At 42.8% G+C, this 22,485-nt stretch overlaps 1 protein-coding gene across 11 annotated transcripts in view; it reads right to left on the bottom strand.

The window, feature by feature from the left end:
* ASPH (aspartate beta-hydroxylase) overlaps positions 1-22,485 on the bottom strand; it is a 192,588-nt gene that overhangs the window by 23,367 nt on the left and 146,736 nt on the right. For all 11 annotated transcript variants that reach the window (XM_059673092.1, XM_059673093.1, XM_059673096.1 and 8 more), the window contains 5 exons: positions 19,657-19,742; positions 14,686-14,772; positions 10,890-11,040; positions 8,162-8,298; positions 1,581-1,679 (listed from right to left, as the gene is read on the bottom strand). In XM_059673092.1, coding sequence (XP_059529075.1) covers positions 1,581-1,679; positions 8,162-8,298; positions 10,890-11,040; positions 14,686-14,772; positions 19,657-19,742 — 560 coding nt within the window. The remainder of the gene's footprint in view (positions 1-1,580; positions 1,680-8,161; positions 8,299-10,889; positions 11,041-14,685; positions 14,773-19,656; positions 19,743-22,485) is intronic.

The raw sequence follows: 22,485 nt of genomic DNA, 5'->3' as shown, positions 1-22,485 counted from the left end.
GTGCCCTCACCTTTTAACAAAGTATTTTGTAAAACGTTCGATAGGATTAAAGCGAATTGGAATCTCTGAGAATGTAACTGTTATTAAACAAGTCTTATTATAAAACACTTAGCTGATATTTATCTCCATCTCCCCCATAAGGACTGAAATGAAGATTTATGTAAAAAGAAAGAGAAAATATTAAAGCAAGAGAATAAACTTTAAAAAATAAAAAAAAGGAGAAAGGTATAAAAATATTTCAATATCAAGGATTTCCTTTTAAAAATCTGCATCTTTGAGGCTTTTTCACAAGAAGCCCGTTTTCCTGGGAAGAAATTTTATGTGCATAATGTTGAGGAGTAGCTGCAACAAACCGGAGAGAAGCAGAGCTGTGATCAGGGTTCTGGACTGACAGACACCCCAATAAATGTCCTCAGTCGCTAATGGACCACCCTGCCCCCCATTTCCCCGTCTCTGAAGCAGGGAGAGTCCTGCTAGGCCCTGACTGTGTCAAAGGAAACGTAAGGGGAACACCTTAAGTCAGAGAAACGCACATGCCCACAGGGTCGTGGCAGGGGATGGGAAAATCTGCAGAGGCCCAGTGACAGCCAAGACAGATTGTGGGGTGCACGCCCACCTCACTCTCGTGCTGGGATGTGGGCGAGATATGACCTTTTATGAGAAACCAGAAATCTGCATAATTATATAAAATGTTCAGATTCTCAACACAGGCAAGCAATTAAAATTGTTTTAAGAGTTATGTTGGCCAAATATAACGTGCAGGCTATTTGTGATCCGTGGGCTGTTATTTGGTACCTCTGATTTAAGCCCTGTGTTATAAGAGATCATAAAAGTATAATATACTACTACTTAAAAAAAAAAAAGTCCATTGACATTCAATCAGCTACCTGTCCAATATGGTAGCTGCTGGCTCATGTCATTATTTAATTTAAAATTTATTAGAATTAAAATTTCAATTCTTCAGTCATACTCGCCACATTTCAGGTGCTCAGTGGCCACGTGTGGCCAGTGGCTACTAGAGTGGAGAGGACAAATAGAGGACATTTCTACTGTGCAGGCACTGGTAGCCCTGAGCTCGACCAAATGTGATGCTAGCCAGCTGACAAAGATTCAACTGGATATGAGGGGGGAGAAATGACAGCATGTTTTAATCTGAGTATTTTGAGCTACCAGGCTTTTTGGAGTTTGACCTATTCAGTGTGCATTTTTACCTCACTTTGTATAAGCTGTCCTGAGCCCTATTCGAACTAGTTTCAACCATTTAATTCATTGCCCATATTTTAGAATATATGTCAGTAACTTTGGTCTACCTTTAAGTTTCAATAAAAACCAATAACCACTTCAGTTTTAGAAATTTCTTCATAAAGTCTTTTCCAGGAGTCACTGCTCATACAGTCGGTGTTTCTACACTGGATATTCTCAACCACAGTGAAGGTCCACACTGGCCTATGAATGTCATGGTCAGAAGATTTACATTTTCACCATAAAAAGACTCAGCAGTGCATGCCAATCATGTACAATGCATAGAATGACTCAAAACAGTCGGAAAATGAACAAAGAGCAAGGGCCGGGACAGTTACCTTCAAATAGGGAATGCTTTCTGCAATCTTGTTCTGGGCCTTCAGGATAAAGCCGTAATGTACTTTAGCGAAGCCATCATTTGGCGCCACTTTCAGAACCTAAACTCAAAGAGAAAAAGAAGCTACTGTGATTGACTACAAATTCTACAAATGACTGTCAAAACAAATTCTAATTAGCTTTGCTCTACTTGGATCATGACGTTACAGCTTAAAACAGTAGTGTTTAGTTTCATTGCAATATATTAAGCTTAAATGGCCTCATTTCCTCTCAACTCAATGTTTTCACACCCACACATTAGTTCTTGAAAAATGAAGGAATAACTGTGAAAAGGCAACGACTGTTAGAGTGTTACTTTAACAATGCAAATAAGCAAAACATCTGTCGATTGTTATGACTTCAATATATTTTTAGTAATCAAGAAAAACTACATTTGCTATCTTAAAGTCAACTCTGAATGATTATATACTTCTTTACATATATGCCTTATACATTACCTTAACAGAAAACTTAGTTTGCATTTGTAATATATCATGATCCCCTGATTCAACGTAAATTTCTTGAAGGTCTAGCCATTTTCTAAAAAATATTTTTTTTATTGATTTCAGAGAGTAAAAGGAAGAGATAGAAACATCAATGATGACAGAGACTCATTGATCAGCTCCTCCTGCTCGCCCCCCGACTGGGGGTCAAGCCCTCAACCTGGGCATATGCCCTACCTGGAATCGAACCTGGACCTCCTGGTTCATAGGTCAATGCTCAACCGCTGAGCCATACCAGTGGGGCTAAGGCCTAGCCATTAGATTAAAGTGGTGAACAAATCCAATATTCTGTAATAAAACCCAGGTAAATATTTAAAATAAATCAAATTAGGGTTTATCATATGCATTTATTATGATTAAAGATTAATTATGCAAAGTGCCTCTAAATTAAATATTAGCAGTGAGAAATCAAAACAATAACATTCAACTTGGAGAGCTGCTTAAACAAACTAATTTACAGGACAAAAGTGAAAGATGAAGAAGGTGTCGGCTGAGTGAATATCCCGTAGCTTCTCTTTCTACTTGAGCCCAAGTAGGAAAGGGGTGCACAGCCATGAAGGGTTCCTTACACGGAAGGATAAGAGTGAGGAGCGGGGACCCAAATACTTTAGCATTTTCCAGCTTGCATCCAGTCCCAGAGCCCATCCATTGGCAAATCCAGACAACACCACCTTTAAAATATATTCAGAATTATACCCCTTATCCCCTTCTTCACCACTGCCACCCTGGTCCAAGTCTCACCTCTCCCCTACCTGTACCCCAGCCCTGCTCTCCATCGCCCATTCTCCACCTGGGGCCCTGAATGGGCTCATGAATCCTAGGTCAGATGTCATCCCCACTCTGTTCAAAACCCAAAAGGGCTCCACTTCACTCAGAGTGAGCCCACGTTTTAGGAACAGCATCCGAGGCCCCCCTTGAACTGGCCTATCTACTTCTCTGGCCTCCTCTCCTACCCGCCTCCCACCAGCTACTCTGAGGCACTCTGGACTCCTTGATGCTGAAATGCAAGCCAGAGGCATGCCTGCCTCAGGACCTTTGCACCTGTGGCGCTCCTTTGCCCCAGCCTTCTAGATGCCCACATGGCTCACTCCCTGACTTCCATAAAGTCCTTGATCAAAGGTTACCATCTCAGTGAAGTCTATGCCCAACCACCAGATATAAAACAGACCCCCTCCTCCCCATCCTGACTCCTCTTTATTTACAGCGATTTGTATCTCCATCTGACTTATTATCTATTCCACCCTCTTACTACGAAGTAAGCTGTACAGGGATTGTGTCTGTTGCACTCACTGCCGATCCTCAGTGCTAGAACAGTGCCCGGCACATGGCAGGCTGGAAGAAGTCTGCACTGACTGAGCGGATGGGCGCATGCTGCTTCCCTCCCCAGTGGGAGCTCTGAAAGCAGGCTCTGCGGCCGCACCTTCCCAGCACCTGTTCCCAGGCGGGGTGCTGAGAAGAGCTCCACAAACGCCCCCGGAATTGGAGCGGATGGAGGCTGAGCATGTTTCCGGTAGCATAACTCTGAAGGGATTATTATACGAAGTACAGCTACACAGATGACATTTCTGCTTCCTCTAGACACACAGCTGTCGTCTCAAGTAATCAGCAAAGGTGCTCCTTCACTAGATAGTGTAGAACACACAGACCTCTTCTCGGCTCCAGACATATACACATAAGTGAGATATACTCGCTTTTCTCAGGGAGCTCTCAGTCAAGGCAGGGAGACTGACCCGGAAGCAGACAATGGCAGTGCAAGGTGGTAAGTGTAGCTATAGCGATAGGCATGAGGCATGCAGGGAGTGTAGCAGAGGGGCACCTAGCTCATTCTGGGGTGGGTGTGACTGGGCCATATCTGAAAGGCGTTTAGGGATGAATAGGAGTTCATCAGGGAAAGGGAGCCTGGGGGATGGAGAGGGCAGAAGGCCGATCACAAAAGCTCCTATTAAAAGAAAACACATACACACACAAAACAAAAGCTCCTGTTTAGTTGCATGATCAAGATAATCTACCGGGGAGCAGAAAATTAAAATGCCTCTGTTTGCCTGTCTTTGAAATGTAATATTTAGTAGGCAACAGACTCCAGGGCTCTTCTCTCATCTGCATGGCAGAGTGTCCCATGTCCCACTGATACACTTGCGATCGAGGGGAGGGTGGGTGATCAGGCAACCAGAGGCTGCCTCCCTGCTTGCTTTGCTAGGATCACCCACTGTGTTTGCTGCAGTTCACACGCGGGTGCATGAGGGATGTGCAGGCTGTATTATCCAGCTGTAATCAACAAACGCTCAGAAAAGGACAAGTGGCTCTCTAAGATTTCTAAGAACCCCAGACTGACGTTAATACTAACAATATAACACAAATTCTCTCTCTCTCTCTCTCCTTACACACATACACAACCAAAAAATGGTATAGCTGACATTTCTAGTCACAGTACAAAGTGCATGACATTACCAGAAATTTAAAAATCATATACTAGTAATCATAATAGCATTACACACTGATATTACTAAAATTTTTTTCCAGGGAGAATGAAAATATTTGGCAGTTAAATAACATTTAAAAATATTGGAAATATTGAAGTATTTTGGAGTAGCTTTTACAACATCCATCATAAATTAGTACATACACATACATAAATATGCATTTTGCAGGTATTTGCTTGAATATTTTTAAAATTGATTTCAGAGAGGGAGGGAGAGAGAGAGAGAAACATCAATGATAAGAGAGAACCACTGATCAGCTGCCCACCGCACGCCCCACACTGGGGGTCGAGCCCATAACCCAAGCATGTGCCCTTGACCGGAATAGAACCCAGGACCCTTCAGTCCACAGGTCGACGCTCTATCCACTAAGCCAAACTGGTGAGGGCTGCTTGAATATTTTTTACTGGAATTACACAAGACCACTGCTTGGGCAATGGGAACCACTGAAGAGTTAAGCCGAGGATGGATAGTCAGATCTGTAACTGGTGTGGATGAATGCGGAGGAGTCAGGCCTGGACAGGATAAATCTGTTTAAAATGGAGGGGATTTGAAAGATATTCAGAAAGTAAAGAGGAATTAGTGATTGATTACTGGATTGTAGACCCTATGAAGACATACAGTGGGGCCTTAACTTACGAGTTTAATTCGTTCAGAGACTGAGCTCGTTAACTCAAATTACTCTGTCAACTCAATGCAAAAAATCGGCCGAGAGATAGCTGGTATCTCAAAAAACTCGTTAGTCGGGACACTCGTAAGTCAAGGCCCCACTGTACTGTGTTTGTACCGTTAGCTACCATTTCCCATGCTTCTGTGGTGGCTTACATAAAGATGCATTGAATAAGCAAAGCAATACCTGAGTAGGAAGAATTTAGGGGGTTACTGGGTGACACAGAGGGAGGAGGGAGACACAGGAGCACCTCCAAAAGCTGCAGGTGTGAACAACCTAAATCTAACCATTTTAAAGTTGGTCTTTGTTGAAACTAAATGCAGCAAAAACCCAGAAAGGAAAAATGTATAAATTTACTTAAAGATAAAAATCAAATGAAAAAATATACAATTACACTATCAGTTTTCTGGAAATGATCTTTGAGCCATAACGTATCAGGATAAACTGTGGTTAAGGAAAGAGAATCCATTAGACACAGCTTATTAACTCTGAAGTGAAAGAATAAAAGGCAAACCACACATGTATTTTCAGTCTATTAATGTGTCTTTAAAAGGGAACCCACTCAGTTGTATTAGACAACTATAGTTTAGACTTTGTGCATCCTGTTGTGCTTATTCAGATGGGATTATGATTTCCAATGTATAAACAACAGCAGGAGAATTTTATTTTTTCAAGATGAAGTAAAACGCTGCAGTATCTGAGATTTAGTATCAAGTAAAAAAAAAAGTGAATGTATTCAAGGAAAATTTTGAAAAGGCGAGGAAGGAAAAATCCGTAGTGAGTGAGAGAAACTGGAATGTTTTCAGATCCTGACTTAACTTCACATGTGCTTAGAACTCAGCCAATACCTGTTCATGATTTTAGGAAGGAAGGAAGGAAGGAAGGAAGGAAGGAAGGAAGGAAGGAAGGAAGGAAGGAAGGAAGGAAGGAAGGAATCCTATAATTCCATCTTATTGGCCACTGGCAGTGGCAGAACAATGGGCATATTGGATATAGTTGGACAATTCTTACATTCATACAATTCTGAATCTTTGAGATGCAGCATGCATCCCCTAACCACCCAGAGCACTGGGTGTCATGTTTAGGCCATTCGCAAATACAATGCCCCACATGGACGGACATGTTTTATGATCTGGATCAGGTATGTTAGTGGATGCAGGATCAATCCACTTTGCGTAGATACTCAAGATGCTATAAAAAGCAAAGGTCTTATTTATGTTCTCTCAGAATAGAAAAAAAAGTTATGGTCAGGGTGAAAAGACAACAGCTCCAAAATTCAATGATTTTCAATGAAGCATCGACAGCAATAAAAGGAAGAAAGCACCACTTTATGAGCGACCAGTCCCCAGACTGGGCTGAACTCACTACACTGCACTTGCCAGCATTTTAAAAACAGAAGGAATCCTACTGACTATCCCTGAAGAGTAGTGTTTTTATGTAAAGAGCACCAGCTGGAAACCCATAGATAGATGTGTTCATCTCTCTCTTACTGAGGCATTAACTTTCTCTAGCTTCGAGTTCATTTGGTATCCTGTTTACTCCATGCCAAGTGAACTCCCTCATTGCTTGAAGGAGTCACAGTTTTCTAGATTTTATAGTTACTTGTGGCCTAGAGGTTATTTATGAAAACATCCATTACAAGGTAGAAATCATTTTAAAGGCATCGTTGCTAGAGGAACAGAGTCAGTGCCCTCTGAGAGGTGAGTCATTTACTCCACATGCCCAAGAAACTCATGCTCTGTAGCCTCTCTTTAGACCAGACTTCTAGTGAAAAAAGGAAAAGAGTTTGTTTTTATGTTCCGGAAACACTCGAGTTCCTCTTCCAGCATAGAGCACACTTTTAGAAAGGCTGTTTGTGGACCAATAAAGATGAAATTTTGAAGGTACCACAATGATAGGTTGAAGGTTTTGATGTACCAAGTATCAACTAAACTCTAAATTCTTCTGATCAAGGGGAAAAGGGCGATGTGAAAACAATACTAAGATGTCAACTATCATAATACATGCCATTTAGTTTAATCTATATATACAAAACCCTAATATGCAAATAGACCGAACTGCGGAACAACTGAACTGGTCGCTATGATGCGCGCTGACCACCAGAGGGCGTGCATGGAACATGGCGGGCATCGGCCATGGCAGGAGGGTGGAGCAGGTGAGCAGGGGCGCCAGACCGAGGCGGGGCACCAGTCACTCATCAGGGTGAGCCTCTGGTGGTTACTGAAAATTCTTTGCTCCTGTGCACCACAGTCCCACTGGCCACTCACACCTGCTGCCAGTGCCAGCCGCTGCTCACATCCGCTGCTGGCGCCCGGTGCCAGCCTCGACCGCTCGGCGCCCCTGCGCGCCTCAGTCCCACTGCTCACACCCGCTGCTCACACCCACTGCCGGCGCTCGGTGCCGGCCCCTGATCGCTCGGCGCTGTCATCAGCAGCTGCTGCCCCAATTGTCCCTGAGGGCTTCTCCACCCCACCCTGCTCTTGAGGGGCAATCGGGGCAGCAGCCACTGCTCGCACCCACTGACAGTGCTGACAGTGCCGGCCCCGCTTGCACCTGCTGCTGGCACTGGCCCCAATCGCTCCATGCCGGCAGTGGGTGCAAGCAGGGCCGGTGCTATCAGTGTGTGGGAGCGGTGGCAGCAGGAGCGGGACTGCTGGCAGATGGGACCGGGGGCCACGGCAGGGGTGCGGAGGATGGGCCAAGACCCGCCCCGGTGCCCACCGTAGTCTCACAACCCACAGTTCCTTTCAAGGTGCATGAATTCATGCACTGGGCCCCTAGTTTAAAATAAAGAGAGTGAGAGATTGGGTGTATTAAATGCAATTTACAAATAACATTAGAACATCATGTTCAAATACTTTGATGTAGTTAACAGAAGACCACTGCTTGCTCACCTTTTCATAAACCTTCTTGGCATTCTCATTATCTCCTATCAGCAAGTACCCCACTCCAAGGTCATTCTTTAAGGAAGTGTCATCAGGAAATAGTTGAACTAATTTCTGAAGTGTAGCAAGAGAACCTCTCATGTGACCTGATTTGGTGGGAAGAGAAAAAAAAATCCAATAGAAATAAAAACAGATTACATACACTTTTATAGTGAGACTAAAATCAAGACAGACTATTCACCAGAGTCCGAAGACCAGTTCAAATCCAACTCTATGGATGGCTAAGGACCTATTAGGATTTCATCATGCAGTTGCAACGGTATCTCCTATAGACACTAAATATAATACTGATTATAAACACTCTAAATACATCCCTGTGTGCCCACCACTCAAAGTCAAATCTTCTCCCGTCATATATATATATATATATATATATATATATATATATATATATATATATATATATATATATGAAAATTATATAACATAGAAATTTTATAACATAGAAACCCTCACCTGAAACCTATATGATCATATTAACCAATGTCCCCCCAATAAATTTAATTTAAAAAGGAAAAACGTAAAGACCTTCCTATTTTCTAAATTCATTAACATTTGCTTTTTTATATCAAATTCAATCTTAAGAAAGTTTCCGTTACCAATTCCTTGTAAAGGAAAGTTTTACTGAGATTTTTTCATTTATTACAATTAATTTTAAAAATATGAATAGTGAACAAACTAAAAATCTAACTGATTCGGGGTCTAGCACCCTGTTTGAAGCTGGAAGAGGCCTGGAGGTACCCTGCTGACATTGTTTCCAATGAAGAGTGTCCTCATCTCCAGGTGGGGACCTATTCACTCAGCAAAGGAGGCATCATCCAGTGTTAGGGGACCCTCTGCTGGACGGCAGGATGCTGCGCACGCGTGAGTCATGGAAACCCTAGCTTCAGTTCATTTTTAAGGCTATCTGATGGAAATGTAAAATTTCTGGGGCCAATTGTCATTACGCCTTGCTGAAGTTGGGAAGACACACCAAGTATGAGAAAATGTGTAAAATTAAGACTAGTATACATGACACAATTAATTACCTAAAGGGCTCAATTGCTCACAAACTGAATATTAGCCCGAGCATTTAGGACCATCAATAGCTAATGCCCCACTAGCAGATAAAATATTTGGCACGAAACATCACCCGTTGGTCTGAGGCTGGCTCCCCATTGCTGGCCTAGCTGGGATGGGTTGGCTCAGCTATTCTTTCCTTCATTGACAGGTCTGACTCAGTACCCCTTCTGTCGCCCATCCACCCAGACTAATGTCACTCTTTCTTCTGTTTCTGAACCTTCCCTATGAATCACTATAAAGCCCGAGGTGAAAATTCCTCCTGCTGCTACCCCCGCCCTCCTCCACCACCACCAATCCCTTCCACTTTGCATCATGGGACCCTATTCCACTGGGGGTGAACTTCGTCCCTGCATCCCCTTCACTGACACCTTCTGCCACAATCCCTCCTCACAGAGTCTCCTCCTCACTCAGAGGAAGAGACTAAGAAAGACTGCTGTGTTAGAGGGCTGGATTTATTCCCAGGCAGTCTCCCCGCCAGGGCTGGGACGAGAACAAGGCCGTGAGGCACCAAAGTTCAAGAGGGTGCCCCAAAATTCAGTAATCTGGACGAGTGATTTTTATGCATTTCCTTTAAAATATCAAAATTAATGTAAATTTAAGGACCAAATCAGTAACCAATGCCATACTGGAGCCCGAGGCAAGAGGAGAGCTGTCACATGGACTTTGCCCCCAACACGAGTGCCTCCACCTGTATGTGTGCCGAACTCTTTTCTTCCCTTGAAGGGATCGTTAGGAATATAAGTTTAACTGACCAGTTCTTCTGTTTTTAAACATCACCTTCTATTAGAGATTTCTGTCATCTACCAAAGTGACATACGACCTTTAATTCCATCCCCCAGACAGCTGATAAAAAGGTCATTTTGTCTTGAATATTACTTACACGAGCCTCTCCTAGGGGCGTCGACAATTCATTCATGTGACTGACCCAGCCAGCCTAGCACCCACCTTAGCACGGGCTGAGGTCCCGCCTTCCCGGTTTACATGTTAGGAGGGAGAGGACCACAGCCTGGCGATAATGAAGGGAGGTTACAGCCGGTCTTCCTGCCTCGGCTCTGGGAGCCTGGGTCACGCAGAGACTATGCTTTATGCTGATCTTTTCAAAGCACTTAGTGACTTAAAAAAATTTTTTTTCTAACATTTTCCTTGCTATAGAGTTAAACCTTACAAGTAAAATTTTAGAGTGCCTAAAATTCTTCATATTCCGCTACAAAAATGGTCCCACTGATCACTTTAACCTTCATGAATCAGGCTGTTCGAGTTTAAGAGAAAAGAGATTTGGCGTGACAGGAAGAGTTTTTTATTCTAGACCTATTCATTTATTAGCAATAACTCCTTAGGCAAATTATTCAGCCTCTTGGCCTCCGATTGACCTCTGTTTTAAAATGGGTGGGGTGGGGTGAGGAGCGAAGGGTGATAAAAATAGCATCGGCATCTTTGTAATGATCAAGGTTGGGATTTCCATTTCAGTCTAAGAAACAGTCGGGTAAATGACCTGGAATTAGTTCTGGAACTCAGGTTTCCTTCCATGTACCTAGATTCTTCTAAGAGCGCACAGGCTCTGCAAGGTAACAGCATGGCCTGTGGGACTGAACTGACTTCTCTTATTCCATCTTACCTAGAAATTGTTGTCTGTCTGACCGCCGCTTCAAACTCAGCTTCACCAGGTCGGCGGGGACATCGGGCAGGCTGGCCACCTCCTGGTAGGTCTCGATGGCCCTGCGCAGCACCTCATTGCTCCTCCTCTTCTCAGCCAAATCGTCTTCACACTAAAGGAAGTCCCACACTGAATAAATGTCCCATGACAAGGAATATTTATAATCACCCAAGATAGTCATGAAAAGTGAACTTTCGTATGTGCTTTAAAAATAATTCAAGACAGGTTAAAGTTTTCTCTTAATCAAGAGACTAAAAAAAATAAACAAAGGAAAGCAATACAACATGTTATTTTAATAATATGAAGAAAAGTTAGCTACTAAGCTACAGACAAGAAAGAATATAAAAATAAACAAACCTGAGACTAATATATACTAGGACTGACGGTGATTTACATCATGTTATACACTAACATCATACAGACAGGTCTCCAGTCCACCATTCCTGGTCTTCCATCAGTTGATTCTTGTGTTCATTCATTCGTTCCACAACTATTTTCTGGGAGTCGGGCTCTGTTCCACGCACAGGGAACTGAACACTGGTTCCAGGACATTTACATTGTAAACCCTTTGAATGACTCAACCCATCCAACCTTCCTAGGAGATGTGTCATTTTCTGCCTCAGAGACATGAATGGTTCGTGTAAGAGAATAATGTGAATTGAGTTTTTAACCTAAGATTTGGAGTCTGATGTTCAGAGAACTTAAGTCAAAATTTATTTTCACAGTGATCCAAAGAATGGGATTGCTATTTCAGAAATGATTCATACTATAATTTGTATTTAACTTAATGTTGCCGAGTTTTTAAAATTTGTTGGGATGTTCTAAAGTAATTATATAATCTGCTAACAAAGAATGAAAAAGTCATCATTTATTCAGGCCGGAGTGGCTTAGTTGGTTAAGCATCTTCTTGTGCACCAAAAGGTTGCCAGGCAACAGATTGATGTTTCTCTCTCACAAGGATGTTTCTCCCTCTCCTCTCTCCCCCTCTCTCTCCCTGCCCATCGTCCTTCCTTACTCTGACCATGTCCTTGGGTAAGAATTTTTTGAAAAAAATCTATCTTCCATTGAACTTTTGTTTTTAAAATTCCTACACATTTAAAACTTCCTTTAAATTATTCTATTAAAATTTAACATGCCTAAATTTTACTTTATGTCACAATACATAAATATCAGTAACACCTTATAGCATAATAGCTTAGAGATAAAAAAATTTTTGCCTGAGGCCTAAATCTCAAATTCCTACTGTTACATATGGATGCAAACATAGCAATCACCACGTGTAAAAATTAGTGCATTTATTTGGATTTTGGTATCCATAATTAATACTAAATATAAAGAAACATTCTAAAGCACAAACCATTTCTGCCATAATTAGCATTTGCACCAATCATCTTCTCTCTAGTAAATATGCTTTCCTTAACCAAATGACTATAAATATCGGTGACACTTATTTCATTGAGCATGAGCTTTTGGAAACACATTCTCTCTGGTTTAATAGCAATACAATTTGGCAATTTGGCAGGATTACTGACCAAAATAATTTACAAAAATGATACAGTTGCTATCTGCTAAACCTGATATGTAACATGGATAAGAAGAATTTATTTGCATTAATTTTTGATAACCTTAATTCATTAAAATTTAATTGATACATTTTCAATGGTAAGGAGAATTTGAGCATCCAGATCTTGAGTGGTCGCCACCTTTAGTTCAGAGAAAAACATACTTGTTTTGTCCATAAACGTGTGAATTCCTGTGTGAGTGTCACACATCAGTCACGGCCCTGCCTCCCTCTGGAGGGGTGCTGCTAGCTCCTCTGTGTCTGGAGTATTTTGGTAGCTCTGCACCTGCTGTTTGCCAGCAGGGCTGAGAATTGATCTCCAGCTACCAGGCAGGGCCTTCACTGCCTGACACGTGTATATCTGCCCTGGCTCTTACCCCGAGTTCCAGACTCCGTGAATCCAGGGTTCGACTTGACATGCCCACCTGAATGTCTAACAGGCATCACAAAGTTAACAGGACCAAAATCAAATTGATTTTGTACCTCCCCAAGCCTATCCCTCTACCAATCTTCCTCTATCCTCTTCTCAGATGGCCAAACCAGAAACCCAGACTCACCCTGGAATCCCCCCTTTCTGTGACCTTACAGCTAAACCCATCAAGTCCTTTCAGCTCTGCCCTCAGCCCAGCTCCCCATCTCCACCGCCACGACCACAGCCTGAGCCACGGCATCGCCAGTGCACTCGCAATAGGCTCCTATTCTTGCTTCTGTTTTTGCCCTCATAATCCATTCTCCACCCAGCAACCACAACAACGTTTATGTAAAAGGAAAATAGAGTCACGTCCATGCAAAAGCCCCCCAGTAAACCCTCTGTGGCTTCCCAGTGCATAGAAGATGCAAGCTGGGAGGCCGTGGCCTCACCGGTCTTACTTCACTGTCCCTCCGCGGCCCTCCATTCTGTCCTGGAGCCCTGGAGCGTATGCCTCCCTGCACCACAGCCTTTGCCCTGCTGCTCCCTCTGCCCCACCAGCTCCTTCCATAATGTGGTCTCCTCTCAGCCACTTGTCCCTCCCTAGCAAGGCCTTTTCTGATCACCTGATCTGAAGTGCTGCCCGCCCTGTCACGTGTGTTCTACAGCCCCCTGCAGCCCCCAAATCTTAACAGGTGCGCTCTTTATCCCATTCCCTTCTTTTCTTATGGCATGCATTACTACGTCAGAGGATCTAATATTTATTTTTAACACTTTGTAACATTCTTCGAATATACATTTATTTATAGACTTTCAGGGCTCTGCGCAAATGTCACCTCTTCAGGAGAGCTTTCCCTGCCCCCATCCCGTATTCCATCTCCTCGCACGTCCAGTCCAGTGCTGTTCTCTGCTTTATGCTGTTTCTCCTTAGCACTCACCACTAACAGGCGTAGACATTTACACATTTGTCTTATGCATTGTCTCTGCCGTTACAATAAACATCCATGTTTTGTTGACAGCTGCATCTGTGGTGCCTAAACAGGCCTGGCATATCGTGGGTTTTCACTAAATAATTTGAATAACTTTTAAAACGTCTTCTACTGGAATACAAGACCCACCAGGACAGAGACCTCTGGAGAGCCCGTGACAATTGCAGGGCCCGAACACGGTGTGGCATGCAAGGGGTTATGCAGCTACAGGTGGAGGTGGGAAAGCTGCCTGAAATGAGGACTAGACGATGGAGAGTCAGAGAGAAATGGAGACGGTGGGAGCAGGGGACAGCGGGGAGGGCACTGGAGAGAAAGAAGCCAGCTGGAAGAAACTATAGAGAGCATAAGTATATTCCTTTTTATAGTTTGAAAGTCTTTCCTAAGCACACTTGCAACCTCTCATTATAAAACTGAGGTTCTTAAAAGCTCTCAGGAGCCTAATGTGAAAATTATATGGTGGGTCTAAATGGGATGGAATGGAAGGGTGATGGGAAATCAATGACCAAAGTGTTATTCTTCATTTTCATTTCAAAACCACAGAGATGCCATATTGGGAGGGCGGGGGGGGGGGGGGGGGGGAGGAATATTTCTAAATTCAGCTTTATACAACAGCAATAATTGATTATCTTATTTAAAACAGTATTTCTTGCTTGAGTTTGTGCATATGCACAAGAAATTGATTCTGTATAGAAGTTAGAAGGGAAAAAGGAATCGCAAATAGTGGCCAATCAGAAATCCAGTTATACAGAACACCAGGACAGCACCCACAGTGATCTAAGTTGCAGGGTTCTAGAATACCTGTGCCTTCCCATATCTCGCCCGTGGACTCTGGGGGTATTTACGAATTAGTTCTTCAAATGCAGTCACTGCTTCCTCAATTTTTCCCTGTTAGGAAGAGATCATTACATAAACACAATAAATTCAAATGCATAATGCTGTTCAATACAGTTATTAAATATTCACCAAGTAATTCTGTCAACATTTCCTGGACTCCATTCTGAGTTTAAAAGTCAGTTTTATCTAAGCTTTTTAAAAAATATTAACTGTATTCTGGAAACGTAAAACTATGAATGCATATATAGTTTATCTCTTAAAAGACAGAAAGAAACATGACAAATGTAATATGAGTCTTCTTTAAAAGAAATGGCATTTTCCCTCTATACGTATAATTCCTACATGCATTCTTAAAGAAAATATTTAGGTTTTAAATTGGGGGAAAATACTGCTGGCAGCTAGAATGTCTTGGGTCTATGATGAGAAGTCAGAAGCACCTGGGAAAATTGTGGGGCATAAGGATGCAGGACGCGAGGGCCAGGTGACCGTGGATCCGGTCACCCACTGGACATCTGGGTTGACTTGGCCCATCTGGTTGCCTGCAGTGCCCTGCTGCCTCTGTGTCATGGGACCCCTCCCAGGGCTCACATGGGTCCTTAAGGAAATGGACCGAGCACCTGCAATAGGTCTCTGACCACCACTGCAGAGAAAGGAACAGAGACAGAGGATGTGCAACAGGTACACAGGTGAGGGTCTTGGCACAGGGCCGAGGAGCCCTCTCCTCACCTCACTCCATCAGCACCGTTCCACAGGGTCACACACACATATGTCCTGGTGTCTAACAGAAGCAGGTCTAGGATATTTGGAGCCACTTGATAGAGGCAGAGTTACACTTTCCCAGATCCTCAGCTGCCTATAAATTGACAGATCTATCCAGTCCATATGTAAATGCAAACTCACTGTGGCTTCTATGTGTTTGCCCCTCCCTGAGTGGGTTTTCACACCTCACAGTGTGGCTGTGCGAAGCAAACTGTATGGCCCACCAACTGTTACTTCCACCTACTTCCAGAAGACAACCTGCCTGCTACAGTTCCTTACAATCATTCCTTTACCCAGACATCGTGGAAGGAGGGTTCCTGTACCCTCTCACAGGCCATCAGCAGCACCAAGGGCTGGTGAAAAACATGCCCCGTGCGGTGGTCTGAGCGCAGGCCTGGAGCCAGGCTGACTGGTGAGAGTCTGGGTCCCACCACTTGGATGATGTGTGACCTAAGACAAGTAACTGATGACTTTGCCTTGGGTGCATCTGTTCAATGGGGATCGTGAAGGCCCTTGACTACCTTGTGGGGCTGCTGTCATGGCCAAATCCGAAAACATATATAGAGTGCTTGTAGATAAGACTATATGTCTACAAACACAGAAAGCACTGAACAATGTTACCTGTTATTATTATTATTATTATTATTATTATTATTACAATGATGATCATTACTGTGCTGTGTGGAGGATGTGTGTGTGAGCACAAGATAATGAGGAGCATCCCAGATAAGTCTCTTACCTGATAGACAGGCAGGTTAATGCAGAGTAAATGAGGACTGGGATGTAGAGCTAAATCAAGCCAGGAACACATTCTCTTAGTTATATTTATTGTCAGAAGTAATTGTATCACTATTTAAAATCTGCTATCCCTCTCATAGTATTCATTTTTTGAGCAGTATTAGGTTCACAGCAAAACTGAGAGGAGAGAATATAGAGATTTCACATATGCCCGGAGCCCAACACAAGCACTGATCAGCACCCTGCACCTGAGGGGTACACTCGTTACCACCAATGAACCTACATTGACACAGCATCGCCACCCGAAGTCCAGGATGTACCTTAGGGTTCACTCTTGGTGGTGTACATTCTAGGGGCTTAGATAAAAAAATGCACGCCCTCTGTATCCACCATTATAGTATGATGCAGAGTAGTTTCACAGCCCTACACTTTTTCTACGAGTTGCCTAGTCATTCCTCTCCCCTCTCCCCTGCCCGCCACTCACCCCAGGAAACCACTGATCCTTTTACGTCTCCATAGTTTAGCCTTTTCCAGAATGTCATACAATTGGAATCATACAGTAGCCAGCCTTTTCAGATTAGCTTTTTTTTCACTTAATAATATGCATCTAAGGTTCCTCCATGTCTTTTCATGGCTTGATATTCCTGGGGTTTTTTTTGTGTGTGTTTTTTTTAGTGCTGAGTATTATTTCATTGTCTCGATATAACACAGTTAATTTATCCATTCGCCTACTAAAGAGCATTTTGGTTGCTTCTAAGTTTTGGCAGTTATGAATGAAGCTGCTATAACATCCATGTACAGGTTTTTATGTGCATGTAAGCTTTCAACTCCTTTGGGTAAATAAATATCAAAGAGCGGGCTTTCTGGATTGTACAGTAACAGTATGTTTACTTTTGTAAGAAACCACAAAACTGTCTTCCAAAGTGGCTGTGCTATTCTGCATTCTTATCAGCAATAAATGAAAGCTACTGTGCTCCACGGCCTTGTCAGCACTTGGTGTTGTCAGTGATCAGCGTTTGGCCAATCTAATGGGTGTGCGGTGGTACCTCATTGTTGTTTTAATTTTCATTTCCCTGATAACATGTGACTTGGAGCACCTTTAGTCATCTGGAGAAATGTCTGTTAAGATCTGTTTTTTAATCATTATTTGTTTTCTTATTGTTTAATTTTCCGAGTTCTTTGTATTTTGGATAACAGTTCATTGTTTTGTTTTTTTTTTAAATATATTTTATTGATTTTTTACAGAGAGGAAGGGAGAGAGATAGAGAGAGTTAGAAACATCGATGAGAGAGAAACATCAATCAGCTGCCTCCTGCACATCTCCTACTGGGGATGTGCCCGCAACCCAGGTACATGCCCTTGACCGGAATCGAACCTGGGACCCTTCAGTCCGCAGTCCGACGCTCTATCCACTGAGCCAAACCGGTTTCGGCAACAGTTCATTTTTTAAAACCACTGGTTTATTTCTTCTGTGAATGACTTTAAGGAACAAAGAATTCATGTTAAATATCTTTTCCTCTGTGACTTTTTTCTAAGTATCCTGCATTAGCTTCCTGTGGCTGCAAGGTAACACTCTCACAATCCTGCAGCTGGGACCCTGCTCTTCCAGTGGAGTCAGTTGCATCATTTGAAAATGCCAGCTCTAAAACAACCCTAAAAGACTTAATTAGTCAATAATTGATGATTCTGTCAATAATTTGGCTCCCCGTTGTTTCAGAAGCAAGAATAGCCTACGTGGCCACTTCCTCCTCCTTTATTTATCCTGTTATAGATACAGGGCGCTCCTTAAGGAAAGCATCATTTCTCCAAATAAGCAAAAACCAGAGGATACTCCATGGATTGTTCCAGCACGTTTATGTCCTCCTGACCTATTTGCCCCTTGATAACTGAGCCGTCTCCATGCATTATAATTACATCAAAATCCCTCTCTGAAGCTGTTTGTTCTTTATCCCCAAAGCCACCTATTAACAGGCACTCCACATTTGCATAGATGGCATTTAATACAGAGGAAGTGAAGAATGCCAAGGAAGGTGATAGAAAAAGAGGGTTCCTGCTTCACTTCTATTACGAAATGCAAATTTCCTAAAAATAGTAGATGGCTTCATTTTATAGAGTTGAACATGATGGACTCAGAAGTCATTCCATGGGGTTAATTTAGCGAACAATGACTGCAATATTCTTTGGTGTTACTATATTTTTATTGGCTGGCAATGAGGGTAATGCAGAAGCCATCATACTTGCTGGTACATTCCCAATAAATGTGTGGGAAGCACATTCTTGTCTCCTGTCAGTTTCTTGTTTTTCTTTCTTTATTGTGGTTGCTTATTTACTTACAGTCCAAGGTCCCTTTTCTTGCAACCAAAGTCTACTGATAGAAAGAGGATATTACAGGAAAACTAGAGCATTACACTGAGTATAAATTCAAGTACAGAGTAGAGGAAGAGAAATTTCCATGAAGAACAAGTAGATGATTAAGGGAAAATGTCATTACATAGAATAACTATCTGGCCCCATACTAGATGAATATGACTGAGTTAAGACTACAAATAACTTCCATCTGTGTCAATTCACAGTTTTAAAAAACTGTAATATCTAGCCCTGGCCAGTGTGGCTCAGTGGTATAGCGTCTCAGTGGCACGTACCTGGGTTGCAGGTTTGTTCATGGGCCCCGACTGGGGTACGTGAGGGAGGCAACCAATCAATGTGTCTTTCTCACATCGATGTTTCTCCCCCGCTTACACTCTTTCTAAAAATCATGGGGGAAATATCTTCAGGTGAAGATTAACAAAAAACAAAAACAAACAAAAATACCCAACAACACACTGCTGTGATATCCAGAAGCAAATGTAAATAATATTTCAAATTAACTGATAACAAAGCAAAACATAAAAGCCACCCTGAAAGCTGGAAGTGCCTGCAGTTAACCCCAAGTGAGATGAATGCGAAACCTAATGTCTTTTAACCCTGAGAACTGGACTTACCTATTTTTTCTTTTGGATTGAAGTGCTATGAAATTAAAACCTCCACTTACATGGTACTTGATAGTATTGATGCTTTCCCCCCTAATCTCATTTGATCTTTACCAAAAAAACAAATAGGAAGTATGATTATTATTCTCATTTTTTAAAACCGAGGCTCAGAATGGCCAAGTGATTTGCCCGAAGCCACAGGACTCAAATGTGATGGAAGTGGGCTGACTCCCAAGTCAGCTGGCTTGAAGGTAAATTCTATTATTTCTATTTGGCCATCACAGCTGCAATTTTTCTTTTCATTTGATTCCTTTCACATGTAAAACTGATGTCGCTGGGGAAAAAACCCCTCTATTCAAAGGTTGTTTCTCTGAACATTTTTTTTTTTAAACAAATCAAGAGTAATGCCTGAGTTTATGTAACACTTAATCACTGCACATTTCTGTGCAAAACAAAAACATCAACCTACCCTTTTACGGAGTTTTTCTGCAGCATCAAGTTCAGCTTTAATAGTCTTATCAAATTTATTTAATAGTTTAGGCTTCTTTTTCTTAACTGAAAGAAAACAGAGGTTTTATTTTTCATTTTACTTTCGTCTAGAAATAGTTATTCAGAATAGTGATTTATAAGTAGTGAGAAAGCTGGTGTTGGTCCCAATGCTACACCTGCAAGAACAGGCTCACGGCTGGTTCACCTTCCCACCCCCAGTGCGACACAGTCTTCCCTTATACGCTCCAAGGTGTTGTCAGGGACTGTGTGAATATTGGTATAGCTAGTTTCTGGAATGAAAATGGTAGTTATGATTTCTAAACACCTATGGAAAACTTGTTGGCTAAGTGCAAAAGGCTACTTAAAACCGTGTTTTAGTATATCTACAATGTTTCCGATCTTCGGTCCATCCTTCAGCCAAAGTGACCGTCCATGTTCCCCAAAAAGCTTTGTGCCATTTCTGATGCTACTTTGCCCAAATTAAATAGCCTACTCCTTACGGTTGTCAGATGAAAAGATGTCCATCCTTCAACATCTAGCTCAAAACCACACTCCTTCTGAAGTTTCTCTGCCTATCATTCATGCAAGTGCTCTCTCCCTCTCTCTCTCTTCCTTGCTTCACTCCCCCAACTGAAGTCCGAAGCACCCTTGCTTCTCGCATACGACTTTCATTATAATAATGTGCACACTTATCTTTGTCCCCTTCAAAACCATAAGCTCCTACAGAGTGACTCCAGATCTTAGAACAAACTGAGCTTACTCGTGCTTCCTTGGCATGAAGGGACAGCCAGCAGGTGAGAGTGGGTCCTGCCGGTGCACACACAGCCGTGCCTATCAAAGGTTCCTGGGAGCCCAGAGGAAATAGTCCTGACTGAGGGCACGCAAGAGTGACAAGGGCAAAACCTTAACAGGGAAGTTGGATGTTCCCGACAGAGAAGGGGACAGGTGGTGAGAAATGGGGAGAAGGGGGAGGGACAGAGAGAAATGAGAATAATCGGAAGATAACTACTTCAATGTTCTGACATTAAACTACAAGTTCAATTACTTCTGCTCTATCCAGTCACAGAGGAGGAGGGATTCTCCTTCCCAAGATTACCTGCTCCACAGGCACACCTGCCCACTGCCTCTACCTCTTCCCTGAACGTCTCCACTCTCAGGCTCTCTTCTGAGCCCCTCTCACCATTTAATAGTGCAGAAGCCTCTGCTGTCTTAAAACAAACCAACCAATAAGCGAGGCAAACCTCAGCCTACCCTCTTCCACTTGCTGTCCTTTCTTTCCCCTCCCTTCACGCCTGCCTCCCTCTCAACCCACAATGCTCCCCAAACACATGGGCAAAAGCAAGTCTTCCAGAACGAAGGGGAGCTCAGTACTTAAGTCAGATGGCAGGGATCCGAGTCTAAGCTATGTCATGTTCTAGCTATGTGACCTAAGTCAAGCTGGCACTAAACTTTTGAGACTCTCATTTTCCTAATCTATAAATGTGGGTAGTGGTTTGAGAATTAAGTTGATATTTATTGTACATGAGCAAATAAAATAGCACAGTGCCTGGCATATAGTAAGTGCTCCTTACCTGAGAGCTATAATGCCTATGGCCTTATCTACACTTTCATTTGTTTTCTTTTCCTATCCTACCTGACCCGATCCCTCTGCAGCATCTGACACATGGAGTCGTCCCTCCTTCCTGAAATGGTCCCTCTCCTTGACTTCCATGTTGCCCACTCTCCTCAGTGGCTCCTGCCCTCTGCTGATTCCTGGGATTGTATGCTCTTCAGGGTCAGTCTCCAGCACTCCAAAGGGGTTTACCTGCTTAATTTCTAAACTGAGTTGCAAATTAACTAGTTCACTTTCTCCTGCATTACAAAAATCATAAATCCAAGTGCCTATAATTTCTGGCACAGGTATCTCAAGTTCAGTAGGTCAGAAATGGAACTCACTATTCCTCACAAACCTTTCTTATATTTACCCTATTTCAGAGACTAGTTCCATCATTACCTGGTTATCCAAATCACAAGTAAAATAGGGCAAAGAAGAACATGTAGAAGTATCCACGTAGAAGACTGAATGAAATTGTGGGGTTTTTTTGTGTGTGTTGGGTTTTGGTTTTTTTTGCATTTCCTCTGTCTTAAAGCAAACCAACCATAAAGCAAACGAGTCGTGATACCCAGAGCTTTACATATATCTCCTTTTATTCTCTCAACTTCCCAGATACAGAAAATTTAACTTCTCAGATATGGCCCTTGAGGATCCAAAAGGGCCCATCCCTTTGTAACCCCCTCTCTCCTCTACCAGGAGGAAGGGCACACTTACTTCCTACCAGCACTAAAAGAGGGATGTTTCCTGGGAAACTCCGCCTCTAGCTCCTCCCCACAGTATCTGATTACTGAGTTGGGGGAAGGGACAAGCTTGTGTCGCTGAGTGCCATTCCCCTTCTTCATCCCAGGAGCAAACACCAGGCGCTGAGCACCCTACAGGGAGGGGCGCCCACACAGGAGAGGCAGAGCTGTTCTGTGCTGCCTGGAGGGGCAAGCGTGTCTATTTTTAGGGGTCAATATTAAGAAACCCGTTATTCATGCTCATCATAGCCCCGTCTTTTAAATCAGCTCTCATCAATAATTAAACTGACCCTTTGATCGCCTTCCCTTTATTTCATTCCTTGGGAATTTCTAAAGTTGCTATGCTTTCCTGTTTATTCCACCTTCCTCTTCTCCCCTTCCTGAACCCTCAGGCCCTCTAGTGTTGAAAAATATAAGTGCCTAACTCAGAGGCTGAAAAATAGGGGATACTGGGCCTTTTCAACTGTGTGTCATT

The sequence above is a fragment of the Myotis daubentonii genome, chromosome 17, assembly GCF_963259705.1.
Source record: "Myotis daubentonii chromosome 17, mMyoDau2.1, whole genome shotgun sequence".
In the NCBI taxonomy this organism is placed as follows: Eukaryota; Metazoa; Chordata; class Mammalia; order Chiroptera; family Vespertilionidae; genus Myotis; species Myotis daubentonii.
Note: the sequence above shows the minus strand (reverse complement) of the source record. Positions and strands in the feature narration are given on the sequence as shown.